A 21285-nucleotide genomic window follows, 5' to 3' on the forward strand; every position below is an offset into this window, starting at 1 on the left:
TAGTATCACTTGCTCACTTTGGGAGGGGGCACTAGTAGATGTGATATTTTGGACGGTTTATGCATATGATCCAACAGTTCTTTTTACTAGCATTATTATTGATCTAGAGTTTAGGCTAAAAAGAGAAATGTGATAAGTTGGCAGTCAGTCATAAAACTGATCAATTTTTAATAGAAACTGTAGAGAACTAGTAATGAAAAATTGTGTTTTTATACTATTGCTGTGAAACTTGTTTAAACGTAATTATCGTTACTGGACACTTAAAATGTTAAAGTTAAATTATGTTCACTGACAATATGTAGATCCTTTGCACCATCAGGCATCAGGATATGTAGCTATATTTTTTGGACAAAGACTAGTAGAGAGAGCACACTCAAAATTAGCCCCCACACCACGCGTTGATCAAATAGCAAACAGAATACATTTTTCACAATAAATTATACCAAATGCTTTGGGACCTATGAGAAGAAGATGGCAAATTGTGAGTACAACTTTAAAAAACTCGTGTTTTATTTTCTGATCTATTGCTTCTTCATGAATCAATGAAGCATTGAATTTGAAAAATTGGCCACCATTTTTCACAGGGGACCAGTATTTGGCACTCCAAGGTTGAAGCCAACCCCCCATTTCTGGAATACGCGTGGGGAATTTGAGAGCACCATATACATACACACTTCTATATAGTGGGGTTATACAATACACATTCGAGGCGGATTCAAAATTTGAAATTTATGAGTTTTTATGACGATCTTAATTTATGGCCTATGGGTTCACATTCAAATATTTACATATATTTAGCGAATTTCTGGGCAAAAGTTATTAGATTCACGAGAACCTGTAACTTCTAAGCTAGCTCCAACCCTGTGTTTACAACTCATGACAAGATCACATTTTAGAGATGAATTAACTTACATGCATTGATAATATTAGAATGTTTATATTAGCAGTATGGTTTTACCTGCTATGATATGACATTCGTCTCTATTCGCCTATTGATGACGATTTGGCTTTGCTATGGCTCATAATTTGATATAGAGCTGTGTAGTCCATCGGTTTTACCACTAGAATGCTTATGAGATAGTTGGTCTGCCTTTTGAATGCATTCTTCCTTACTATTTTGAGCAGCCCTTTACGATTAAACTACAAGGAGTTGTTTGCCTTTGGAAGCTTAACCACTTCAAGTCCTTTTCAGAAAGTCAAAACAAAAGCGAACGACAACATGCAACACTTTGATTGTTTTTTCTGATATTAAACATCTTAATTGTAGAACTACTTTCATACTATTAAACAAGAAACCGAACTTGCAGGTCTTCATTTCTTTTAAAGATATACGTAATTGGCTTTTAAGTGATCTGACAGTCTAATTTTTTTCATACTGACAATAAATATTACTAGTCGTTAAAACTCTTTGCCGATAAATCAATTACGTGTTTGTGTAATATATGTCTTCCATAAGGCACTGTAAGTCCATTGAATTGAGAATGGGGTGGCCCCTTCTTCCATTGAAACTCCCACTTCTAATTTTTAATGACTTCCAGGCAGTATGCAGAAGTAAAACTTTTACTGCGATTGCATTTGCATCCACTAATTTTGACTTGAAAAGTATAAATGTAACAAATATATAGTTATACTTAAATAAATTGATATTTTTTTTTAGACTGGATGCAAGATCCAACAATTACGAAAAAATGAGTTTAAATGAAGAAGTGATGATTCATACAACCGACCCGATATATTGGGTTGAGGCGTTGTTGTATCAAATGAATTCAAAGAGAAACTTATTCGAACCAGATACATGCAATAAACCATGTTTTCCCATATTTAAGTGATACATTAAGGTGAAAATACATATTACTAACCATTGCTAAGTGATACCACTCACAAAAATGCTAATTACTCTCTTGTTTACCACTCCAAAAAGAAATGAAAAGGCATCCCCAAACAAAATAGCAACCTTTGGAGTTCATTATGCAGTGTCAACAAAACTTGATCCCTCTGATAGATACTTATACATGTACAGAGCAATCTCATCCTGTAACTTTAAAACAGGGATCACGATATATTAGCAAACAGGCAATGCACTTCTCCAACCACCCCTTTTTCGCGCTCTCCCTTTTTCATATATCTAAGGGACCGAATTTGACCATTACCCAATAGGTACATTTCTATATCGAAACAGAACTAGGGGAACATAACCTACGAAAGATCCCTTCAAAAAATTTAATGTGGAAGGAATTCCAGCACAAATAAAAGGCAGCGTACTTGTAATCAATTTGGTGATTGTTTGCATGTTGGACAGTACCACTTCCCTTTAAATCTTGTTTCTGGTGTGAGCCCAACACATGTATAGTGAAACCATTCACCTCCTTGGCACTGTCGTGAAAAAACCCAAGCTCAGATGCAGTAATGCAAAGGTAAGTATCATGGCAAGAAGCAACTAACTCATACAAGGCATTAACTAGCTTTGGCTTCGAGCAACCATAATCCAAAATGACAGAGGTGTACAGGGAAGAAAAGCGACATGTTGACATTAAGCAAAGATCAAAAACAATAAACACTGCGTAAAGGGGACCTACATTTTCATTGTCGCAAGCAATCATATCTCCAAAGGATACCTGAACGATCAACAAGCTAAAAGTGAGCAAAACATTTGTCTGCAATAATATAGCGAATGATAATTGTGGATCTATAATCATACATCAGCTAATTTAGAACATAAAAGCAAATTGAGCTATCAGAAATTAAGACCTGATGGCACACACAGTAGGTGGGTTCATTCGGATCAATGGGTTGATCAACATCAACAGGAGAAGCAAAATCTTTCCTATGACTGCCAGGAGGCGGCATAAGATCATAATCTCTGTCACGTTCTCGGTCCCAATCCCAGTCCCTGTATTCAAACTTCTTTGATTGAGGTGTTATATACGGTGCTTTGCGCTTCTCAGTCTTAAGGACCAAAGGTAATGGAGGAAGGATAGGAGGTTCATCTGCAGGTAGCTTTCCCTCTGCAGAAGTCCAAAAGTCAAATGAAGAACTAAAGGAAAAAAAGAAAAAAAGAAAAAAAAAAAAGTCATTGAGCCTTACATTCAATTGTTTAGAGAAGAGGGAATAATCTTGTATTGCTAGAAAAATATCAGTTATCACCAACTAAAAAATCCCAGTGCCCAATAAAGAAGATACCAAAATTACATTTACTATGTTTAAGAGAAGTTTAAGAGCATGGAAGGTAAATCCATGGTGCTGACGTGCTGTCTGACAAATCAAGAAACAAAAAAGAAGCTTTTTGCTCTAATGAAGAGTGCTTTATCACACCATCTAATTTTGATGAAACCCATAGAGAAAAATTTGATGTGTCTAAATTTTTCTTTATGAAGATTGTGCTTTATTATAATAAAAAAGCTTTGAAGACGCATCAAATTTTGATGAAACCCATCGATTACTTCCCAAGTATATTGGAGCACACGCTAAGAGTCTAGAAGCATTTAGTGCACCTTGCTTAAGATCTTCAGCAAAGTTGGTAAGATCTTCATCTAAGCGCTTTATGTGGCTATCTATCTGAAAGAAAAAACCAGAAGAAGTTAGGAGCAGCCTTACCATCAGAAAGAAAGAACTTTGGTTAAAAGAATGATCAAATTATTCAACTATTAAATTTAGCAATGAAAACTAAAACAAATGTCAATACAATCATTATAAATTTCACATTGACAAGACACTGTGACAGGAAGGGGTTATCATTAGTTTCAAGAGAGTTTGATTCTTAATTATGCTAGAGAAAGAAGAAGAAATATGGCAATTAGTCCACTTCTGACAAAAAGAATTGGTGGATTAATGTTCTAGGAAGAAGTAATGCCATACAAATCCTGTACCTGAGAGAAACTAATAAGCATAATCTGCAAAAGATTTAGTAACTTGGCAAGCAAGAGAGGAATCTGTTGTATTATGAGTCATCATGGCCAGTTGAAATGTTCTTATAACTTTTTGTTTTCCCTCACTATTCGATTCATTTATAAATTTCTTATTTCTTTCTGCATTATTTCACATTGAAGATGCAGCTTATTTCATTTCCTAGTCTAACACATCAAATTCTTCATCCTTGAGTCTTGGTCCCTTTGACAAACTTCACTATTGGCTTCTGTATTAACACATAATAGATATATCAAAGATAACCCACAAAGAATTTGTGCACCCCCGGGATTAGTCGGGGCTCAAAGAGACTCGGACACCCGGTGCTTAATCAAAAAAAAACCCACAAAGAATTTGCCCAAAAAGCCTTATCAGTTATAGGGAGGCTGGCAGCAATGGCATGTTACACTCAAATGAAAAAAAAAAAAAAAAAAAAATCTAAAATGTTACGGAAGTCCTAACCTTCAACTAAACCACTTACAATTTTTTTTATATGTCTATAAAGTGAAGATACACCTTTTTTTATAACCGTGGTGTCCCGGCCAGCTTGCACACACCTCGACTAATTCCACGGGATACCTGCTAACTCCCATCAGGACAAGTACCAGGTAACTCTGTCCACCAAGGATAGAATATATGGGAAGAAATCACCTAGTGTTTTGTCTTAGTTGGGATTTGAACCTAGGACCTCATGGTGCTCAACTCACTTCATTGACCATTAGGCCATACCCTTGGGTGTTGAAAATAGACTTGAACATGCCAAATAGCAAGAATAAATGAAAAGTTCCAAATTATGCTTGCCGGTGCTTTTAGCAAAGAATTCAAAAAGATCCATCATAAAAAAGCAAAAAGATGAACAAAATAGTTACATATTCACTATGAAGTGCAGTAAAAGGGAACGATCCAAGAAATAAGGACAATAAAACTTTGAGGAATTAAACAGATCAGTGAGAAGCCGAATAAGATAAGAAGCTTACAATATCATGAGCTTGTCGAGCAAGTAAAACCTTCTCAGTGCAAAGGCTTAAGGCATTGTCCTGGTTTGCTTCAATCTCCTTCCTCAGCTTCTCAAAAGCCTCATCATCATCATAATAATTTTTCCTTGATCCCTGACTCTGAGAAGCTATCCCTAGGCAGTAATTGGTCTGCTGCCTAGTCTGATTTATTATTCCTTCATTTTCCATTCCATATTACAGATTGAACACCCATTACATTACAAAACATAGAAACATAAAAAAACAAAAAATTGCAACTAAGAAAGCATAAAGTAAAGCCATAACGTAATCCATTAATTCCATTTTTTTCTGGGACTCTTTCTTTTGTAGTCTGTCCCAAAAAGATCGACATATTCTATATTTAGAAAAGATATACTCCCTCCGGTCCACTTTACTTGTCGTCCTTACTAAATATAGATGGTCCAAAACAGTTGTCATTTTAGAAAACCAAGATATAATTAATTATTAGTTTCCACCTTTTACCCTCCCTCAATATATGATGAGAGAGATTAATGTGGTGAAAAAGAGAGAAGTATTAAATTGAGGTCAAAGAATAAATAAGGATAATTTAGTCAATTACGCTTTTAGTTAATGTTTTCTTGAGGGGGTGAAAACCTCCCCCCCCCACCCCCACCCAAAAAAAAAAAAAGTTTCCTACAAAGGATAATTTCTTTAGCATTTTATGAATATTTAGCAGTCAAAATTTTCCTTTTGTCTTAAACTCCATGTCCATTCAAACTTCACTAAACAAATTAAGACAGTGGGTCTGTTTTGGTTTATCTTATATATTGACACCTTTATATTATCAGGTACTTGAAAAAAGCAATTACAAGTAACTGTCTCTAATATCAAGATGGTAACCAGAAAAAAAAATCAAGTAACCTGCTACTATAACGGATAAAATATAATGATTCCATAAAGAAAACAATACTCTGTGAGTGTATATATGTTTACTTTTTTTACACTCTGTTTGGATGGTTGTTACATCTTGCTTCATAATGTATCACACTATATTGTATTTTGTTGTATTGTACAATATTGTTTTAACGGGTACAAAGTTTGTATAGGTTGTATTGTATCGTACTGTATTGTTTTGACGGATACAACATTTGTATAGGTTGTATTGTTTTCTGTCGTTACATAATGTTACACATTAGTAATTTGAAGGATAAACCTACAAGAAAAGTAGGGTATGGGGTAGAGCTACTGTAAAAGGTATGGTAAGGAACAAAATAGGATTATTAGACTCCTTCCATCTATTTTACTTGTCGTGTATTGACTTTGCACACCCCTTAAGAAGCTATAAATAAAATGACAATTTTACTATATCACCTCTAATTATTACTAAGTCATCTAATAATTGAAATCAATCAAACATACATTAAAAGTTGTGTCCTGAATTTTCCAACTCAATAATTAATAGGTATAAAATGATAAATTATCTCTTGATTTTCCAAACAGAACAAGTAAAAGTGCACATCTATTTACAGTATACACATGACAAGTAAAAACAGATGGAGAGAGTAATAAGCAAAGACAAAATGAGGAGAGAAAAAAATAAGGTGACGACACAATCACTGCAACTCAGTCATTACACAAAATAAGACTTTTCATCATTACATAACCACAGATTAACCATACGATACATTAAAATTTAACAACAATCAAAACGAACATTGTATTTAAACTAACAACACAACACAATACAATAAGTAACTACCATCCAAACAGCGTGTAAAGACAAAATGAGGAGAGAAAAAAAAAATAAGGTAACGACACAATCACTGCAACTCAGTCGTTACACAAAATAAGACTTTTTGTCGTTACATAACAACAGATTAACAATACGATACAATAAAACTTAAACAACAATCAAAACAATCATTGTATTTAAACTAAACACAATCCAATACAATAGGTAACTACCATCCAAACAGAGTGTAAAGACAAAATGAGAAAAAAAAAATAAGGTAACTACACAATCACTGCAACTCAGTCGTTACTCAAAATAAGACTTTTCGTCGTTACATAACATGAATTTAACGATAACAACAATAAAATTGAAAGTAACAATCAACACAAAAATTGTATTTAAACTAACAACACAACACAATACAATAAAATAGGTAACTACCATCCAAACAGAGTATTACAACACAATTATCGAGGAAAAGGAAATACATACCTTGTGAACGTTCATCAAGTTCTCTAATGGTGTTAAGAAGCCTTTGAAGCTCAGCAGGCAATGTACTCGAATCTGTTTAACACATATTTGTTAATTAATCATGTCAAAATCAACCCTTTAACTTTTAAAATTCAAATTACAAACCTCACAAGTTTAAAGATAAAAAGAAGTAAGGATTAATTTGAAAAAGGAAACTTACATTCCAAGTAATCATCAACGAAAACTCCAGTTCTTGCAATCGCCATAATTGAATTTACGATCTAGGGTTTTGCAGAGCGCTATTTGACGACGTCGTTTATACGAAAATGTTCTTTTCAATTTATATATCTTATTTATTTTTGTTTTTCGACTTCGAGGGAAAATATGAAAAGAAGAGTATATTTAAACATATACTTAAGCGTCATTAGATAAGGAGACTAGCCTAGACAACAAAGTACCTATTCCGTCTTTATTAAAAACGGAAATAATAAAAGCAGGGGATAGGGGTACAACATTAAGCTTTCAAAAATATGTAGCTCGCATCCTTTCTTGGCTAATCGGTCCGTAACTCCATTAACTTCTCGGTAGATATGCTTCATTGTCGTCCAGTTAAGTTTTGATAGAAGCACAAGACTTGTTAGATAATATATTAATGAGTTCTTTATGGATTAGTCTCGATTACCAATGGAGTAATGGCAGTAGATCTTACACGTATTTTTTTATGGCGAATTATATTATTTCCGATACAAATGAGGTAGCGCGTAATGTCAATTTTGCGTAGGATAAGATAATCATGAAATCTTGATTGATGTATCTGGCCCGCGACTCGTGTTGTTTGTTGATCATAATTTATGAAGTCTCGTGTTTCGCGTGTCAATATCGATAATAATGAAATTTGTAGTAAGAAAAAAATCTGCCAATTTTAAAAATTTGTTAACGGTATGAATTTATGATATATTATAATTTGAATAAAAACCTATGTTTTTTAAAAAAAAAAAAATCAATCTTATAAATCATTTGTTATCCGTTTTCGATGTATATAATTAGGAAAATGTTTGTATGGACCATAAAATCTATCTCCTAATAACGTTACCTTTCCTATTTTTTTCTTTTTTTGTTGGAACAAAACAATAGTGTGATCTTCATATATATGGTTAACGTCGTCGTTTATGCAAAAAATGTGTTCTTTTTGTTTTTTCGAGAGAAATATATGAAAAGAACAGTATATTTGGACTGTGGGCCTGTGGTACAGTCAGCAACTACACACTTTATATAACATGTTAACGCCATGGATTTATGATGAGTTATTATTCGAATAAAAACTTATTTTATAAGAAAATGCATAGTTTCATTTCTCGATCTTATTATCATTTGTTATCAATTTCCGATAAAAAGTATCATATAATTAGAAAAATATATCAAATAATAGTATTATGGTTCGAGAGAAAGTAATATTATCTACTCGGACACTACAGTAAAAGCGTGTTGAATCAAGAACATATAGTAAACGCCTCTATTATGAACGCTTTATTCTGTCTCCACTTATGAAGGGTCAAGCCGACACAATAAGCATTGCGATGCGAAGAGCTTTACTTGGAGAAATTGAAGGAACATGTATCACACGTGTAAAATCTGAGAAAGTCTCACATGAATATTCTACCATAACGGGCATTCAAGAATTGTACATGAAGTTTTAATGAATTTGAAAAATTGAGAAGTAATGTATTTGGAACTTCTGACGCGTCTATTTTTGTCAAGGGTCCTGAATATATAACTGCTCAAGATATTAGCTTACCGCCTTACGTAGAAATCGTTGATAATACACAACATATAACTGGTTTAACGGAGCTAATTTATTTGTACTTAACGATAACATCTATCTCCTAACAACCTCATCTCTCCTTTCTTTTACCTTTTTGTTGGAATAAAACGTGCTATGGTGTGATCTTCATGTAGACAAGTATGATTGCTTTACTTATCTATATTTTATGAAAGAACATTATATTAATTCTTTTATTCGATGAGCTTACGTGATTTGTATATGGTTGGGTTTAATTGATAGGTTGAATGGGAAATGGAGGGAAAAGAAGTGGAGGGAAAATGAGTTGTTCCCTCTTGCTTTATGAAATAAGCATTTGTCCCTCATAGGTGGTGGAAAGAAAAGTTCTCCTACTTAAAAGTAGAAGCACTCCTTCTTGTTGCTAAAGGGTCAAGAAGAGGGTCTCTCCTCGCGCCGCCGTCATCGCTCGGCTCGGCTTCAACTTCGGCTTTTGATTGATAATCTTTTTGGACCAAATTTCCTTTAATTTTAATTACTTAATTAATTATTATTTATTTAATTAATTAATTAAAGATCCTGACCCGCGACCCGACCCGTTTCTTTCCTGGATTAATTTAAAAAAATTCCCTTTGCAAACCTTTTCCCAAACAGGCTATATATTTCTGTTGATCCTCAGAATTTTTACTTACGAAATTTTCTGATATTCTTCTTTCTTTCTCTCTGCACTTCTTAAAACTTTCGTGTGATATACTACCTTCGAGTGGTTCGTAGTCATCAATTTGTTGTACATTATTTTGGTGAGTAAATCGTTCTATCCAGGAGGGAAAGATTCCAATACCTCGGGTACATTGAGGGGAATAATTTCCTTAAGGACACACTGTGAATTCAATGGGCTCGATTTGATTTTTCCATATAATTTAACATACTGTTCATAGTATTTGTCAGTTTCTGCTAATTTCGTTTTTAGGCTAGAATCTTGTCGTTTTTTTTTACATTCTTGTTTCAAAGTTTTTTTTTTTTTTTTTTTGCAATACAGATTTAATAACATATATCTACTACCTAAACGATGATCTAGACCAAAAGAAAATGAATAAAACTAAATACTGCAAACTTTATTTTCTTACTCAATTGTAACTTTTCTTTCCTCTTTCCTCACTACAAGAAAGTATAGAAATTGCAACAGCTTTTTTGACAACAAAAATAATATAGTTGACAAAAGTCAATATTTGGCAACAATTTGATTTTATTGTTGGCATATATGATGAATTTTTTAAAAATGAACTTTTTTTTGTTGTCATATAGTGTTGACTATTATTGCAAAAAGTACTTTTGGCAACTAAAAAAAAAAAGTTGTTGCAATAACAGCCGTTGGGAAAAATTTATGCAACAAAAAATTATTGTTGCCAAAAGTACTTTTTACAACAATAACATATTTATGACAACAACAAAAAAATTATTGCCAAATGTCTTCTCTCTTGCAGTGCCTTTTGTAAATTTGAAATAATTTTCACTTTTATTTTATGTATCGTTTTGCATATGTCTATTAGTATTAGAAGAGCTGAATGGATTATATAGTAGAAGTAGATTAATGATTCTTATGAGTCCACCTTGCTATGTAAATATATAATCATCATATTATATTAAAAGTAAGAAAGTTGTAAGTCCATAGTTGAATTACGAAAATGCCCATTAAAAATTAATGGATCATTTTACTCTTCACAAAATTTTCTTCTACTACTGAATAATTAAAGCTCCAATGAAATACCGGGTAAGTGGAAACAATTGTTTCATCTTCCATTCATTATGATAGGCGGTTGTAAGGCTTGCCTTAGGCGAATCCCACATCGGTTGGGGAGAAGAACGAAGAGTGCTTTATAAGTGCTTGGATACTTCTCCCTTGTAGACACGTTTTAAAACCGTGAGGGGCGAAAACCCTTAAGCGGACAATTTCTACAAGCGGTAACCTGAGCTGTTACAGTTGGTATCAGAGCCGGTACCGGGCTGGTGGTGGAGCAAACCTCAGCGAGGACGCTGAGTCCCAAAGGGGGGGGGGGTCAGTCTAAGGCAGGCGAATCGCACATCGGTTTAGCCGAATCCCACATCGGTTGAAGAGGAGAACGAAGAGTGCTTTATAATTGCTTGGATCTTATCTCCTTTGTAGACACGTTTTAAAACCGTGAGGGGCGAAGGTCCCAAAGCGGACAATTTCTACAAGTGGTGACCTGAGCTGTTACAGCGGTTGTGCAAAATGTTTTTAAATTTTAAAATATCTCCTTTTCATATTTCTTTCATTTATTTGATCTTTTGAGCTTCCACCGTTAAAATTGTATATGCGTGTAGAGTCTTTTAATATTCTTGGTTATACTATATAAAAGTAGAGTCAAATCATTGTTATTCTTTTATTCTTTCTGGAAAAAAAATTCTTTTCCATGAAAACCTTCTATTGATCCTCTCTTAGCATGTATTCATGTACAGGTAATTAAATTTTTTCGTTTCGTGTTATACAAATTCAATTTTTGCTTACTGCCAACTATTATAGTTGCTTGTATATTCTGGAATAACATGTAAATGTAATACTTACAATATAATTTAAAAATAATTAATTCCATCATACGCTAGCTTGTTTGTTATTTTTACTATACACGATAAATATGGTGTTTCTTGCAAGTCTCAAGTTTTAGTTGAGTGTATGTACAAGTTTAAAAAGTATGCTTGATTGATATGGAACGCACTATAATATCGCGCGTGTCCGTAAAAACAAGTAAAAATAAAGCATAAAGAATCACTTCTAGAAATTTTTACCTGCAACTAACGTTTATACCAGACGAATGAATATATGATATTGGAATTGATATAGATGTTGATCACCTAATTATGATTACATGACATATATAATTACTTTAATTTATACCTCTTAAGCTTAAATTGCTTGATTTCATGTAAACACCAAATATGATATTTCAATACTATCTAGTTTGATCTTTCGCATCTATATATGTATTAACTAATGTGAAAAAGAATAGTTGTACAACAAGGTTCTTGTAACACATAATTATAAATCCATCATTCTCTTGCGTCGATAAAAAAAATTCAATTTTGCCACATATTACACTACCAAGACAAAAGTGGCATGCCATGTGAAAAACTTGTGAGTTTCTTTCAAATCGTATGTTCGTCAATGGAGAGGGGTACTTTTGAACCCTTAAGTAACTTTAGAGGCTTTTTTTCCCGATGGTACAATGGAGGACGAAATTGCGCCTTTTTAAATAGTAGAGTCGCAAGTTTGACCTTTTTCCTATTAAATTAACTAGATGGCCTATGCCGTCTTTGTGACATATTCGGATTATAGTGTATACATGTAGTTGTATATATATATATATTATATATATATATATATATATATTTATATATATATATATATATATATATATATACACACACACATACTATGTTCAAAATACGATTAATATAATATTGTAGTTTGTATCCCGTATCTAAGACTTTATTTTATTCGTGTTTGCTACGAAAATTTATTAATACTTTTTTAAAGAGAAGATTTGTTTAAAAGAAAACTATTTTCTTCTCTTTGAGATAAAATAATAGCAATATTTAAGCATCAGTTGATACTTTCAATTTTAATTCGATTAATTTAAAAGTGTAAAATACTTATTATTTTTTATCAAATTTTGATTTGGATAATTCTAATTCAAATTATTAAATTAATTTTACATGTTTGAAACGAAACAAAGTAGAAATTAATTTTTTATTTAAACGAAGAAATGCTATTTTTTAATTTTTTGTAAATATTCTCGGTTTAACTCATTTTACTTGTCATGTTGTCTTTTGCATGGCTTTTTAGGAAACGCGCAATTAGAATTATAATTTGACTAATTTATCTTATTCATTATTTGATCTTCATTTGATATTAATCTCTTTTCACATTTATTAGAGTAAGAATAAAAATAAAAATAAGTAATTAAATTGTATGTTATTTTTTAAATATATATATTTTAAGTATATTTATTTTAGTAAACATAATAAATATAATAAAGCATTTCTATCTACTTTTTAGAAGAGTTGGTAATATAAAGGATTTTTTTACTCTTAAGTAAAAAAATAGGACCGAATACGGATGGCGATGTTGCCTCTATATTGGCTCTTCTATACGGTAGTAATAGTAAAGTAATACATATAATTTTTTTTATCAAAATTTTATTTGGATAATTCTAATTCAAATTATTATATTAATTTTATATGTTTAAGATGAAATAAAGTAGAAATTTGATTTTCTATTTAAATGAAGAATTTCTATTTTTTATTTTTTAGTAAATATTTTTTGTTTAACTCATTTTACTTGTCATGTTGTTTTTTACATGTTTTTTAAGGAAACGTCAATTAGAATTAGAATTTCACTAATTTACCTTATTAATTATTTGATCTCTATTTAATATTATTTTTTCTTTTATGACATTAATCTCTTTTCACATTTATTAGAGTAAGGAAAAATGAAAAAGTAATTAAATTCTATCTTATTTTAATATATAAGTATTTTAAGTATGTTCTTTGTCTGATAATTTATGTGCTTCCACTTAATGGGTTGATACGCATGTGTGCAATGAATCCATCATTATTGATTTAATTGTTTGATTTTCTAAGCACTTTTTTTTTAACATTGTTTGTTTTTCAATATTTATTTTTTTTTTTTTTTAATATTAGTTGTTGTTTAATATATATGAGGCCCACATTTTTTTTCGAAGAGTTTGGATGTGGTGGGTTCCACTTTTTTTTTTTTTTAATACTGGTTGGTGTTTAATATGGGGCCATGAAGAACTTCTATTTTTAAATTTTTAGTAAATATTTTCGTTAACTCATTTTATTGTCTCGTATCTAAAACTTTATTATATTAGTGTTTCTAAGAATACAAAGTCTGAACTTTTTTTGACATTGTTTATTTTTTTTAATATGAGATTAACTCTTTTTTTATATATATATATTGCTTGATTTTGTCAATATGGGATACTATGTTCAAAGCACGATTAATATAACATTTGTAGTTTGTGCTCGTATTTAAAACTTTATTATATTAGTGTTTACTCTTGATACGCATAGTGTTTAATATGAGGCCACAATTTTTTTTAACATTGTTTATTTTTTTAATACGGGATTCATTTTTTTTTTTTAGTAAATATTTTTCGTTTAACTCATTTTATTGTCTCCGTATCTAAAACTTTATTATATTAGTGTTTTTAAGAATACAAAGTCCGAACTTTTTTTTTGACATTGTTTATTTTTTAATATGAGATTAACTCTTTTTTATATATATATATTGCTTGATTTTGTCAATATGGGATCTTATGTTCAAAGCACGATTAATATAACATTGTAGTTTATGCTCCGTATTTAAACTTTATTATATTAGTGTTTTCTTGATACGCATGGTGTTTAATATGAGGCCCACAATTTTTTTTTTAACATTGTTTATTTTTTTTTAATACGGGATTCTAATATTGCTTGATTTTGTTAATATGGGGTCTAATTTTTTTTCCCGTGAGTTTGGATGTGATGGGTTTCACTCTTTAGGGGGGACCCAAATTTTTTTTTTTTTTTACAATTTTTTATTTTTTATTTTTGTGGGCCTATTTAATATTTGGGGGGGGGGGAATTTTTTTTTTAATTTATGGGGGTGTTTATGGGTGTGGGGGGCCAAAATTTTTTATTTATGGGGAGGGGCCACGACGGACGACGAAGAGTGAGTAAAACTCACTCTTCTATATAGTAGAAAAATATAAACTGCATGGAGTTCAGTCACAAAAGAATCTGAGAATTGGAACAAAAAACACAAATCCTATGAACTTTTATTGAAGGGTAAGATACCCCATAGTCTTGAATACAAACCCCATAGTCTTGAATACAATCTCTATTTATCAAAAACAACACATTTGTAAATTTATCTACACACACATATATCTACAATAAAAGAAATGTGAAACCACTTAATAATACAACAATCCCTGGCAAAACCTTGTGAGAAAAAGAGTAAATACCTGTCTGAATAATAAAATTACAAGTCCCTTGAGATAAATCCTTGTCAGTCACCATAGCAAGTCCTTGAAAATCACAGCTCACATTCAATTGATTCTGAACTTGATAATACATATTAAATGCATATGATGCATTTCCATTAGCATCCAAATTATTGCAAGAAGAACCATATCCTAATGCTGTACAATCTGAGTGTGTACAAGCATAATCAATGTTATCAGCAAGTTTGCTCATATTATAATCTTTTGCATTTGGATTGAACATGCACCATCTTTTGGGTAGATATTGCACATTTTTTGCAGCAATAAGATGTCTTTCTTGCCCTTGTCCTGAAATGTCCATAGGAAACTTTGGTTGTCCATCGTATCGAAATATTCCCCAGTGTCGCTCGAAATTACCAGGAGCACTACTTTTAGCATCCTCATCAATTAGTCCAAATAAGTAAACTTCAATGTATCCAGGCCTAAGGGGTGTTCCTGTTAAGATCAAAATAATCAGGTGTCATGCGGAAGCTAACAAAACAAACCTCGAAAGACGATAAATCAGACAAGATGTGTTGCATAAGTGTCACTAGTTACTCAAATTCCCGACACTTCTAAATGTCAATAAGCTAGAAACTCATTATTCTGTCATTTTATAAAAGTCGTAAATAAATGTCACTATTTATTTACCGACAGTATACTAAATCACAAAATTAAACGTGACATTTCAAAAAAGTTGTAAATCATTTACCGACACTAATATAAATGTCGGAAAATTCCCGACACTGAAATTTACGACAATTGCACCAAGTGTAAGATAAATGTCACTAAGTGATTTTGCGACACTTACGAAACTTAATACGACATTTAAAAACTGTCGCCATAGCCTCACTTTCTGCTAGTGATCCACAAACGGAGATGAGAAATCCACTATATAAAAGAGAGTACAAAATATTGAGAGAAATAACCTTTGTTGGATGCAAGTTTCATGAATAGTCCTCTGTAGAACCGATACGCGTTGTTTAAGTTAGCGTTCTTGTCACCATCCGTAGGCCAACCAACTTCTCCAACTAGAATGGGCATGTTCCCATAACCAACTGCTTTTAAGGCCGAATACAGGGTGTCAAAATTGGCATCAAATACGTTCGTGTACTCGACCCCGTTATCGTTAACAGGGGTGTTACCACCATCAAAGAAAGCAAAGTCAATTGGGAAATGTTCATTGGCATAAAGACTTAGAAAGGGGTAAATGTTTACTGTAAAAGGTGCTTGATTCTTGCTCATAAATTGAACAATCTGTGTCATTAGTTCAGCAATGTCGGGCCGGAATCTACCAGCAGAAGGCACAGGATTAGATTCTGGTGAAAAATAGACATCGGCGTTTAGTGGTACGGTTGCTTTTATGGAGTCTCCGACTCCAGCTTGGTTTAGTGCATTTTGAATGTTTTGCAGTGCTGGGAAAGTTGAGTTCAGAAAGGAGTTGTTGTAGGCTGTTAAGAAAGGCTCATTACCTACAGCCACATATCTGCAAACATAGTAAAATAGACGAGACTAAGTAGGCATTACGACAATAGTTGATTGGAGTTGGAAAAATGAGTATTTGGATATGAATTTCACGTTTAAAAAAATTGAATGGAAACTATTGTTTTACTCGAAATACCTCATCAAATAACATTTTTTGACATTTGATGAGTACAATTTTGAATCCGGTAGTTCAGCGTATACAAATAATGATGGGCAAACTTCAACTTGCAAATAATGATTGAGCTTCTTTAATAGATTTTGCTAACTGAAAGTATGGCATATAATTAAGGCAAATTGGATCATTGGTATCATAAAGAGCTGGACCAACTAAAAAAGACTCCAACTCAATGCACAGATCCAAATATCTTGCATTTACTACTTTGAACACTACGCAAGCAGGAACAGCACATGGAAATAGTACCATAGAATGAAAAAAGAAGTTAGAATTGAAATTTATAATAAGATCACATTCATTATGAACATAAAATGTCAGCGTAGAGCACATGAAAGTAGCGTAGATCAAGAACAGAGTTTCATTATCAAAATAAACTGAACGCAAACAGAAGTTGCTAGCTTACTGATAAATCACTCAATAACCAAATAGCTCATAAACATATGACTAAAAGAATTACAAGCTCAAACTATGAGGTAATTTGACTAGAAGGATATATAATTGCAATCATGCAAGCAAAAATGAATATTAAAATGTAATTTAGGGGTGTAACCTTCTCCCTCCATCCCAATCTATGTGGCGATATTTTGGGATCGAGTTTTAAGAAATAAGGAAAGACTTAAAACCCGCGATTAAAATAAGTCATAGACATTTGTATAACTATAATCACGTTAATCAGAAGTATGATATTCTTTTTGGAACAGACTAAAAAGAGAAGTATGATCACGTGAGAGCAGAGTTCAATCTCAATTAGAAATAAAAGACGCTACGTGATATCTTCCTATCTGCTTAAGTTTTGGTGGACATAGGAGATAAAAAGTGTTTGATGAAATAGTCGACATGTGGCGCAAGCTAATCCGGAGACCATCTATATTGAAAAGATAAAAAAGAGATGGAGAAGATGACACATATTAGATTGAAAAACCATATGAAAAAACCATAAATGCAGAAAAAAGCAATCCACACACAAGAATGGAAAATGAAAGGATGAAAAAAAAGATGTAATCTTACTTGATGTTGACACCATTTTTGAAATTGTAACGACTGATATTGTGTCTGACCCAATCTTTAGCTCGATCATAATCAGTCATAGTAAGAAGCAGATCATTAGGAATTGCAACCATAACTTCAATATCCGTACCTGCAGAGGCGAAACCAGAATTTTTAGTTCATGCGTTCTGGATTAAATGACTTTTTAAACACATCTACAGAATCTGGGTCAAAGCTACTAAGTTCTGCTAAACTCGTAGAGAGACTTATAGCTCCGCTCCAAGTACCTCTAAGTGCATTCATGATGGATTTATCTGCATCAAAGAGCTTCACTTTCTTAATACCGTTGTCCTTTAACATTTGCACCACTATTTTAGGCTCCAATGAATGTGTTGCTATAGTTCCCCAGTTTACTCCTAAGCCTTCAACACATATATTATGATCACCCAAATACCCCACAAAACATAATACTACTAAAACACCAAGTTTCAACATGTTTCTCCAGAAGATAAACAGGGGAACACAAAAGCTGAAATACCCAATATTCTCACAAGAAAAAGTTTCAATCTTTTCACTAAAAGAAAGATTTTTATTGAAAAGCTGATGAATTTGGCTGATGGGTAAGCAGAATCTTGGAACTTATTGTAGCAAAAATGGTATCTTGAACAAAAAAAAAAAAAAAAGAAGAAGAAGAGGGATTTTGACAAAGGAATTGAGATGCTGATAAATTGAAAAGGCTATAAGAATCAATAAAAAAGGAGAATATATGTAGAAAAAGAAATTGAGAGAGGAATGTGAGTGAAAGTGAAACAGGGTGGAAACAGAATCTCCTACCATAAGGGGCTGTTGCTGTGTTAGACAGAATAGACTTTGTCTGACACTGTACCATTTAGTGGTGGTCAATAATTCAGACAAACCCATGAGTATGTAAATATTTATACGTTTATAAGTATAATTTAACTAGTTATAACAAGTATTCATTATATTATCTATTATCAGATCATGCTTGATTTGAAAGGGTACTTAATATTAGAAGACGACATTTGATGCGTGAAGCATTTTGCTTTATGCAAGGTCGGCCAAAAGGGTCACACTAGGAAAATGTGATGTAGACCATCTATTTTGACGCAAATATCAGTTATAGTTTCAGTATTCGAATCAGTGCCGTGTAGGTTAAACAGAGACAACTTTATTATTACTTCAAGACTCCACTTCACGATTTACCTATTATATTAACTCAATTTCTGCTGATAATGTCAAACGTCAGCTTAGTACACAAAATATTCTGCGTTCACATATGATTCAGCGAAAGGTGTGATGTAAAGAACCTACTCTGAGACAGTCATTGATGATTAAGGGTGTGTTCGGTATGTCGGAAAATGTGTTATTGAAAAATAAATAAATTTCTTACTTATTTTCTAATGTTCGGTTGGTTAGTAGAAAATATTTTTCGGAAAATACCCGCTCAAGCCCCACCAACCCCACCTGCTTTCGCCCCACCCCCACGCACCCCCTCTGAATTTTTTTATTTTATTTACTTTTATAATTTTTTATAAAAAATAGGAAATTTTTTCTTACCCTCACCCCGCCCCCCTTGCCCCCCCTCCCCGATCACCAAATACCCCACACCAAATTTAACCACCCAAAATTCTCATTTTTATGAAAATAAAATAAAATATATGAAATAGAAAATTCAGGAGGGGGTAGGGGGTATGGGGGAGGGGTGGTGTAGAAAACTAAAAAAAAAATTAGAACTTTTTAAAAAAATTATATATTTTTTTGGAAGGTGGTGGGGGTGGGGGTGGGGGTGTATAAAGACAACAAAAAAAAGAATTTAAAACTTTTAAAAAATTTCTTTTCTTGGAGGGGTGAGTGGTGCGTAGGGGTGGGGTGATGAGAGTGGTTGGCGTTTAATGGGGTGGTTGATTGGGGGTGGGTTGAGTGGTTGGAGGGTGGGTTAAGTGGTGGTGGGGTGGTTGGTGGAATGCCATTCGTGAAACTTGTTTTACCTGCGGAAATTATTTTACACAATTTTAGGAAACTTGATTTCTTAAAGAAAATATTTTTTAAATTTTTTTATCAAACGAATATGAAAAACTTAAAAAACATTTTCCAAAAAACTGAATACACCCTAATCAGCTCAGACCCGTAATCAATTGGTGACACATACATATATAGGTCAAACATTATTTAAGCAAGCAAATTAATCTCTTTGGTAATGATTCTTTTGAGATAGATGAAAGAACACGTTTTGTGCAATCAATGACTTAAAATATCTTAAAGTAGAGCAGTGGCGGACCTAGAATTTTTATCAAGTGGGTTCAATATATAAGAAATATATAAATAACACTGTATATACATATATATTTTTTAAAATCAGATTAAATATACATGTATATACAGTGTTATTTTTTAACGAAGTGGGTTCATATGAACCCACTTAAACCACAGGACCGCCCCTGAAGTAGAGTCAAAAGGCAGTAGGGATGATGAAGAGTAAACGAGTTTAAAGGCGCCCATAATGGATCACATCACCTGAACAGATAGTGCAATGTTATGGGGACTTGCACGTCGGTAGCCGACTCACGATATATATATATATATAACATTATATTAAGCTTAAAGGTATTTAATTTCATTTAAATATTTCGTTCATCTCGTTTTGCTTGACATGTTAATGAAAAGTAAATGTGTGATTTGACTCGATTTTTACTTTAGAGAAAATTAAATCGAATCATTTTTTAATTTTATAACCAAGTCAAATTAATATAATATATACTTTGGGGGTAACTATATAAGTATAGTGATAGGAATGGATATAGACTCGGAGAAAATGAATGAGAGGAACAAACATTCTTGATGAAATTACACGGTTTGCCCTTCAAATGGGCTGGTCTTTAATTGTTGTCCTTCAAAGTTCAAATGGACTGGTCTTTAATTTTTATCCTTCAATATAGAACTTATGTCTAGCGGGTCATAATTTTTTTAAGAATACAGGGCATAACTTGTGAAATATTATGATACAAAAATTTAAACTTATGCTTCGAAAAAAGTTGTTTGTTTTGAGGGCCAAAGACCAACACAAAATAGGGATAAAAGTGCAAAGGACCCGACATTCTTTAACAATTCGCATAACTCAAGTTGCTCCAGCACTATTTATCACCCTGAATTCCAAACATAGCCACCTAAAATGGTGTTGGCCTGCTTTTGCATAAGGCTCGTATGCAATTTTTATTTTTTATTTTTTTTGCCTGGATTGCCCTTCAAAGGCACTGGTCTTTAATTTTTGGCCCTCAAATTGTTGGTCTTCAATTTTTATCCTTCGACTTAGAAATCCATGAGTTCTGGGTTCGAACCCCCGCTCAGTCAAAATTTTAAAAATAAAAAATTACAAGACAAAGTTTTGAATTCAAACTCTTAAGGTAGAGTTTGTCTTATGCCTGAAGACAAACTTTGCCTTATAAAGGAGAGTTTGCTACCTTAAGGCAAACTCTATGTTATAAGGTAGCAAACTCTGCCTTAAGGTAGAGTTTTGCAGGCAAATTCTATCTTGCGAATTCAAACTCTATTTCGAGATTTTTATTTTCATTTTTGACTATGCGAGGTTTGAACCCGAAACCCATGAATTTTTAGTTGAAGGACAAAAATTAGAGACCAGCAACTTGAGGAGTAAAAATTAAAGACCATTCCCGAATAAGGACAGTCGTGCAAATTGGCCTATGCAGTTTGTCCAG

General features: G+C 32.6%; 2 protein-coding genes across 3 annotated transcripts; both read right to left on the reverse strand.

The window, feature by feature from the left end:
• Positions 1-1796: 1796 nt before the first annotated feature.
• LOC132041646 (PHD finger protein ING2) lies at positions 1797-7441 on the reverse strand. Its single transcript, XM_059432351.1, has 7 exons — positions 7283-7441; positions 7084-7155; positions 4881-5074; positions 3492-3555; positions 2749-3005; positions 2577-2615; positions 1797-2373 (listed from the first exon to the last, which is right to left on the reverse strand). The coding sequence occupies exons 1-7, from the start codon at positions 7326-7328 to the stop codon at positions 2269-2271; spliced, it is 777 nt and encodes a 258-aa protein (XP_059288334.1). The 5' UTR covers positions 7329-7441; the 3' UTR covers positions 1797-2268.
• A 7225-nt stretch (positions 7442-14666) lies between these two features.
• Positions 14667-18409, reverse strand: LOC132041641 (glucan endo-1,3-beta-glucosidase 8-like). 2 transcript variants are annotated; one of them, XM_059432344.1, is made up of 4 exons: positions 17839-18409; positions 17573-17702; positions 15834-16390; positions 14667-15360 (listed from the first exon to the last, which is right to left on the reverse strand). In XM_059432344.1, exons 1-4 carry the CDS (start codon positions 18044-18046, stop codon positions 14810-14812), a joined length of 1446 nt encoding a protein of 481 aa, XP_059288327.1. In that variant the 5' UTR covers positions 18047-18409; the 3' UTR covers positions 14667-14809. The 2 variants fall into 2 exon arrangements, with proteins under 2 accessions (XP_059288327.1, XP_059288326.1); XM_059432343.1 differs by having other exon boundaries at positions 17818-18409.
• Between the last annotated feature and the right edge of the window lie 2876 nt (positions 18410-21285).

This window comes from Lycium ferocissimum, unplaced genomic scaffold, assembly GCF_029784015.1.
Source record: "Lycium ferocissimum isolate CSIRO_LF1 unplaced genomic scaffold, AGI_CSIRO_Lferr_CH_V1 ctg11, whole genome shotgun sequence".
NCBI lineage: Eukaryota > Viridiplantae > Streptophyta > Magnoliopsida > Solanales > Solanaceae > Lycium > Lycium ferocissimum.

Coding starts and splice junctions, on each gene's coding strand:
- LOC132041646 (XM_059432351.1), bottom strand. CDS start 7,328: ATGGCGATTGCAAGAACTGGAGTTTTCGTTGATGATTACTTGGAAT. Junction 7,156..7,282: donor CGTTGATGATTACTTGGAAT/GTAAGTTTCCTT, acceptor TGTGTTAAACAG/ATTCGAGTACATTGCCTGCT. Junction 2,616..2,748: donor CCTACTGTGTGTGCCATCAG/GTCTTAATTTCT, acceptor TTGATCGTTCAG/GTATCCTTTGGAGATATGAT.
- LOC132041641 (XM_059432343.1), bottom strand. CDS start 18,046: ATGTTGAAACTTGGTGTTTTAGTAGTATTATGTTTTGTGGGGTATTTG. Junction 16,391..17,572: donor AAAAATGGTGTCAACATCAA/GTAAGATTACAT, acceptor CTATGTTTGCAG/ATATGTGGCTGTAGGTAATG. Junction 15,361..15,833: donor GAAACTTGCATCCAACAAAG/GTTATTTCTCTC, acceptor TGATCTTAACAG/GAACACCCCTTAGGCCTGGA.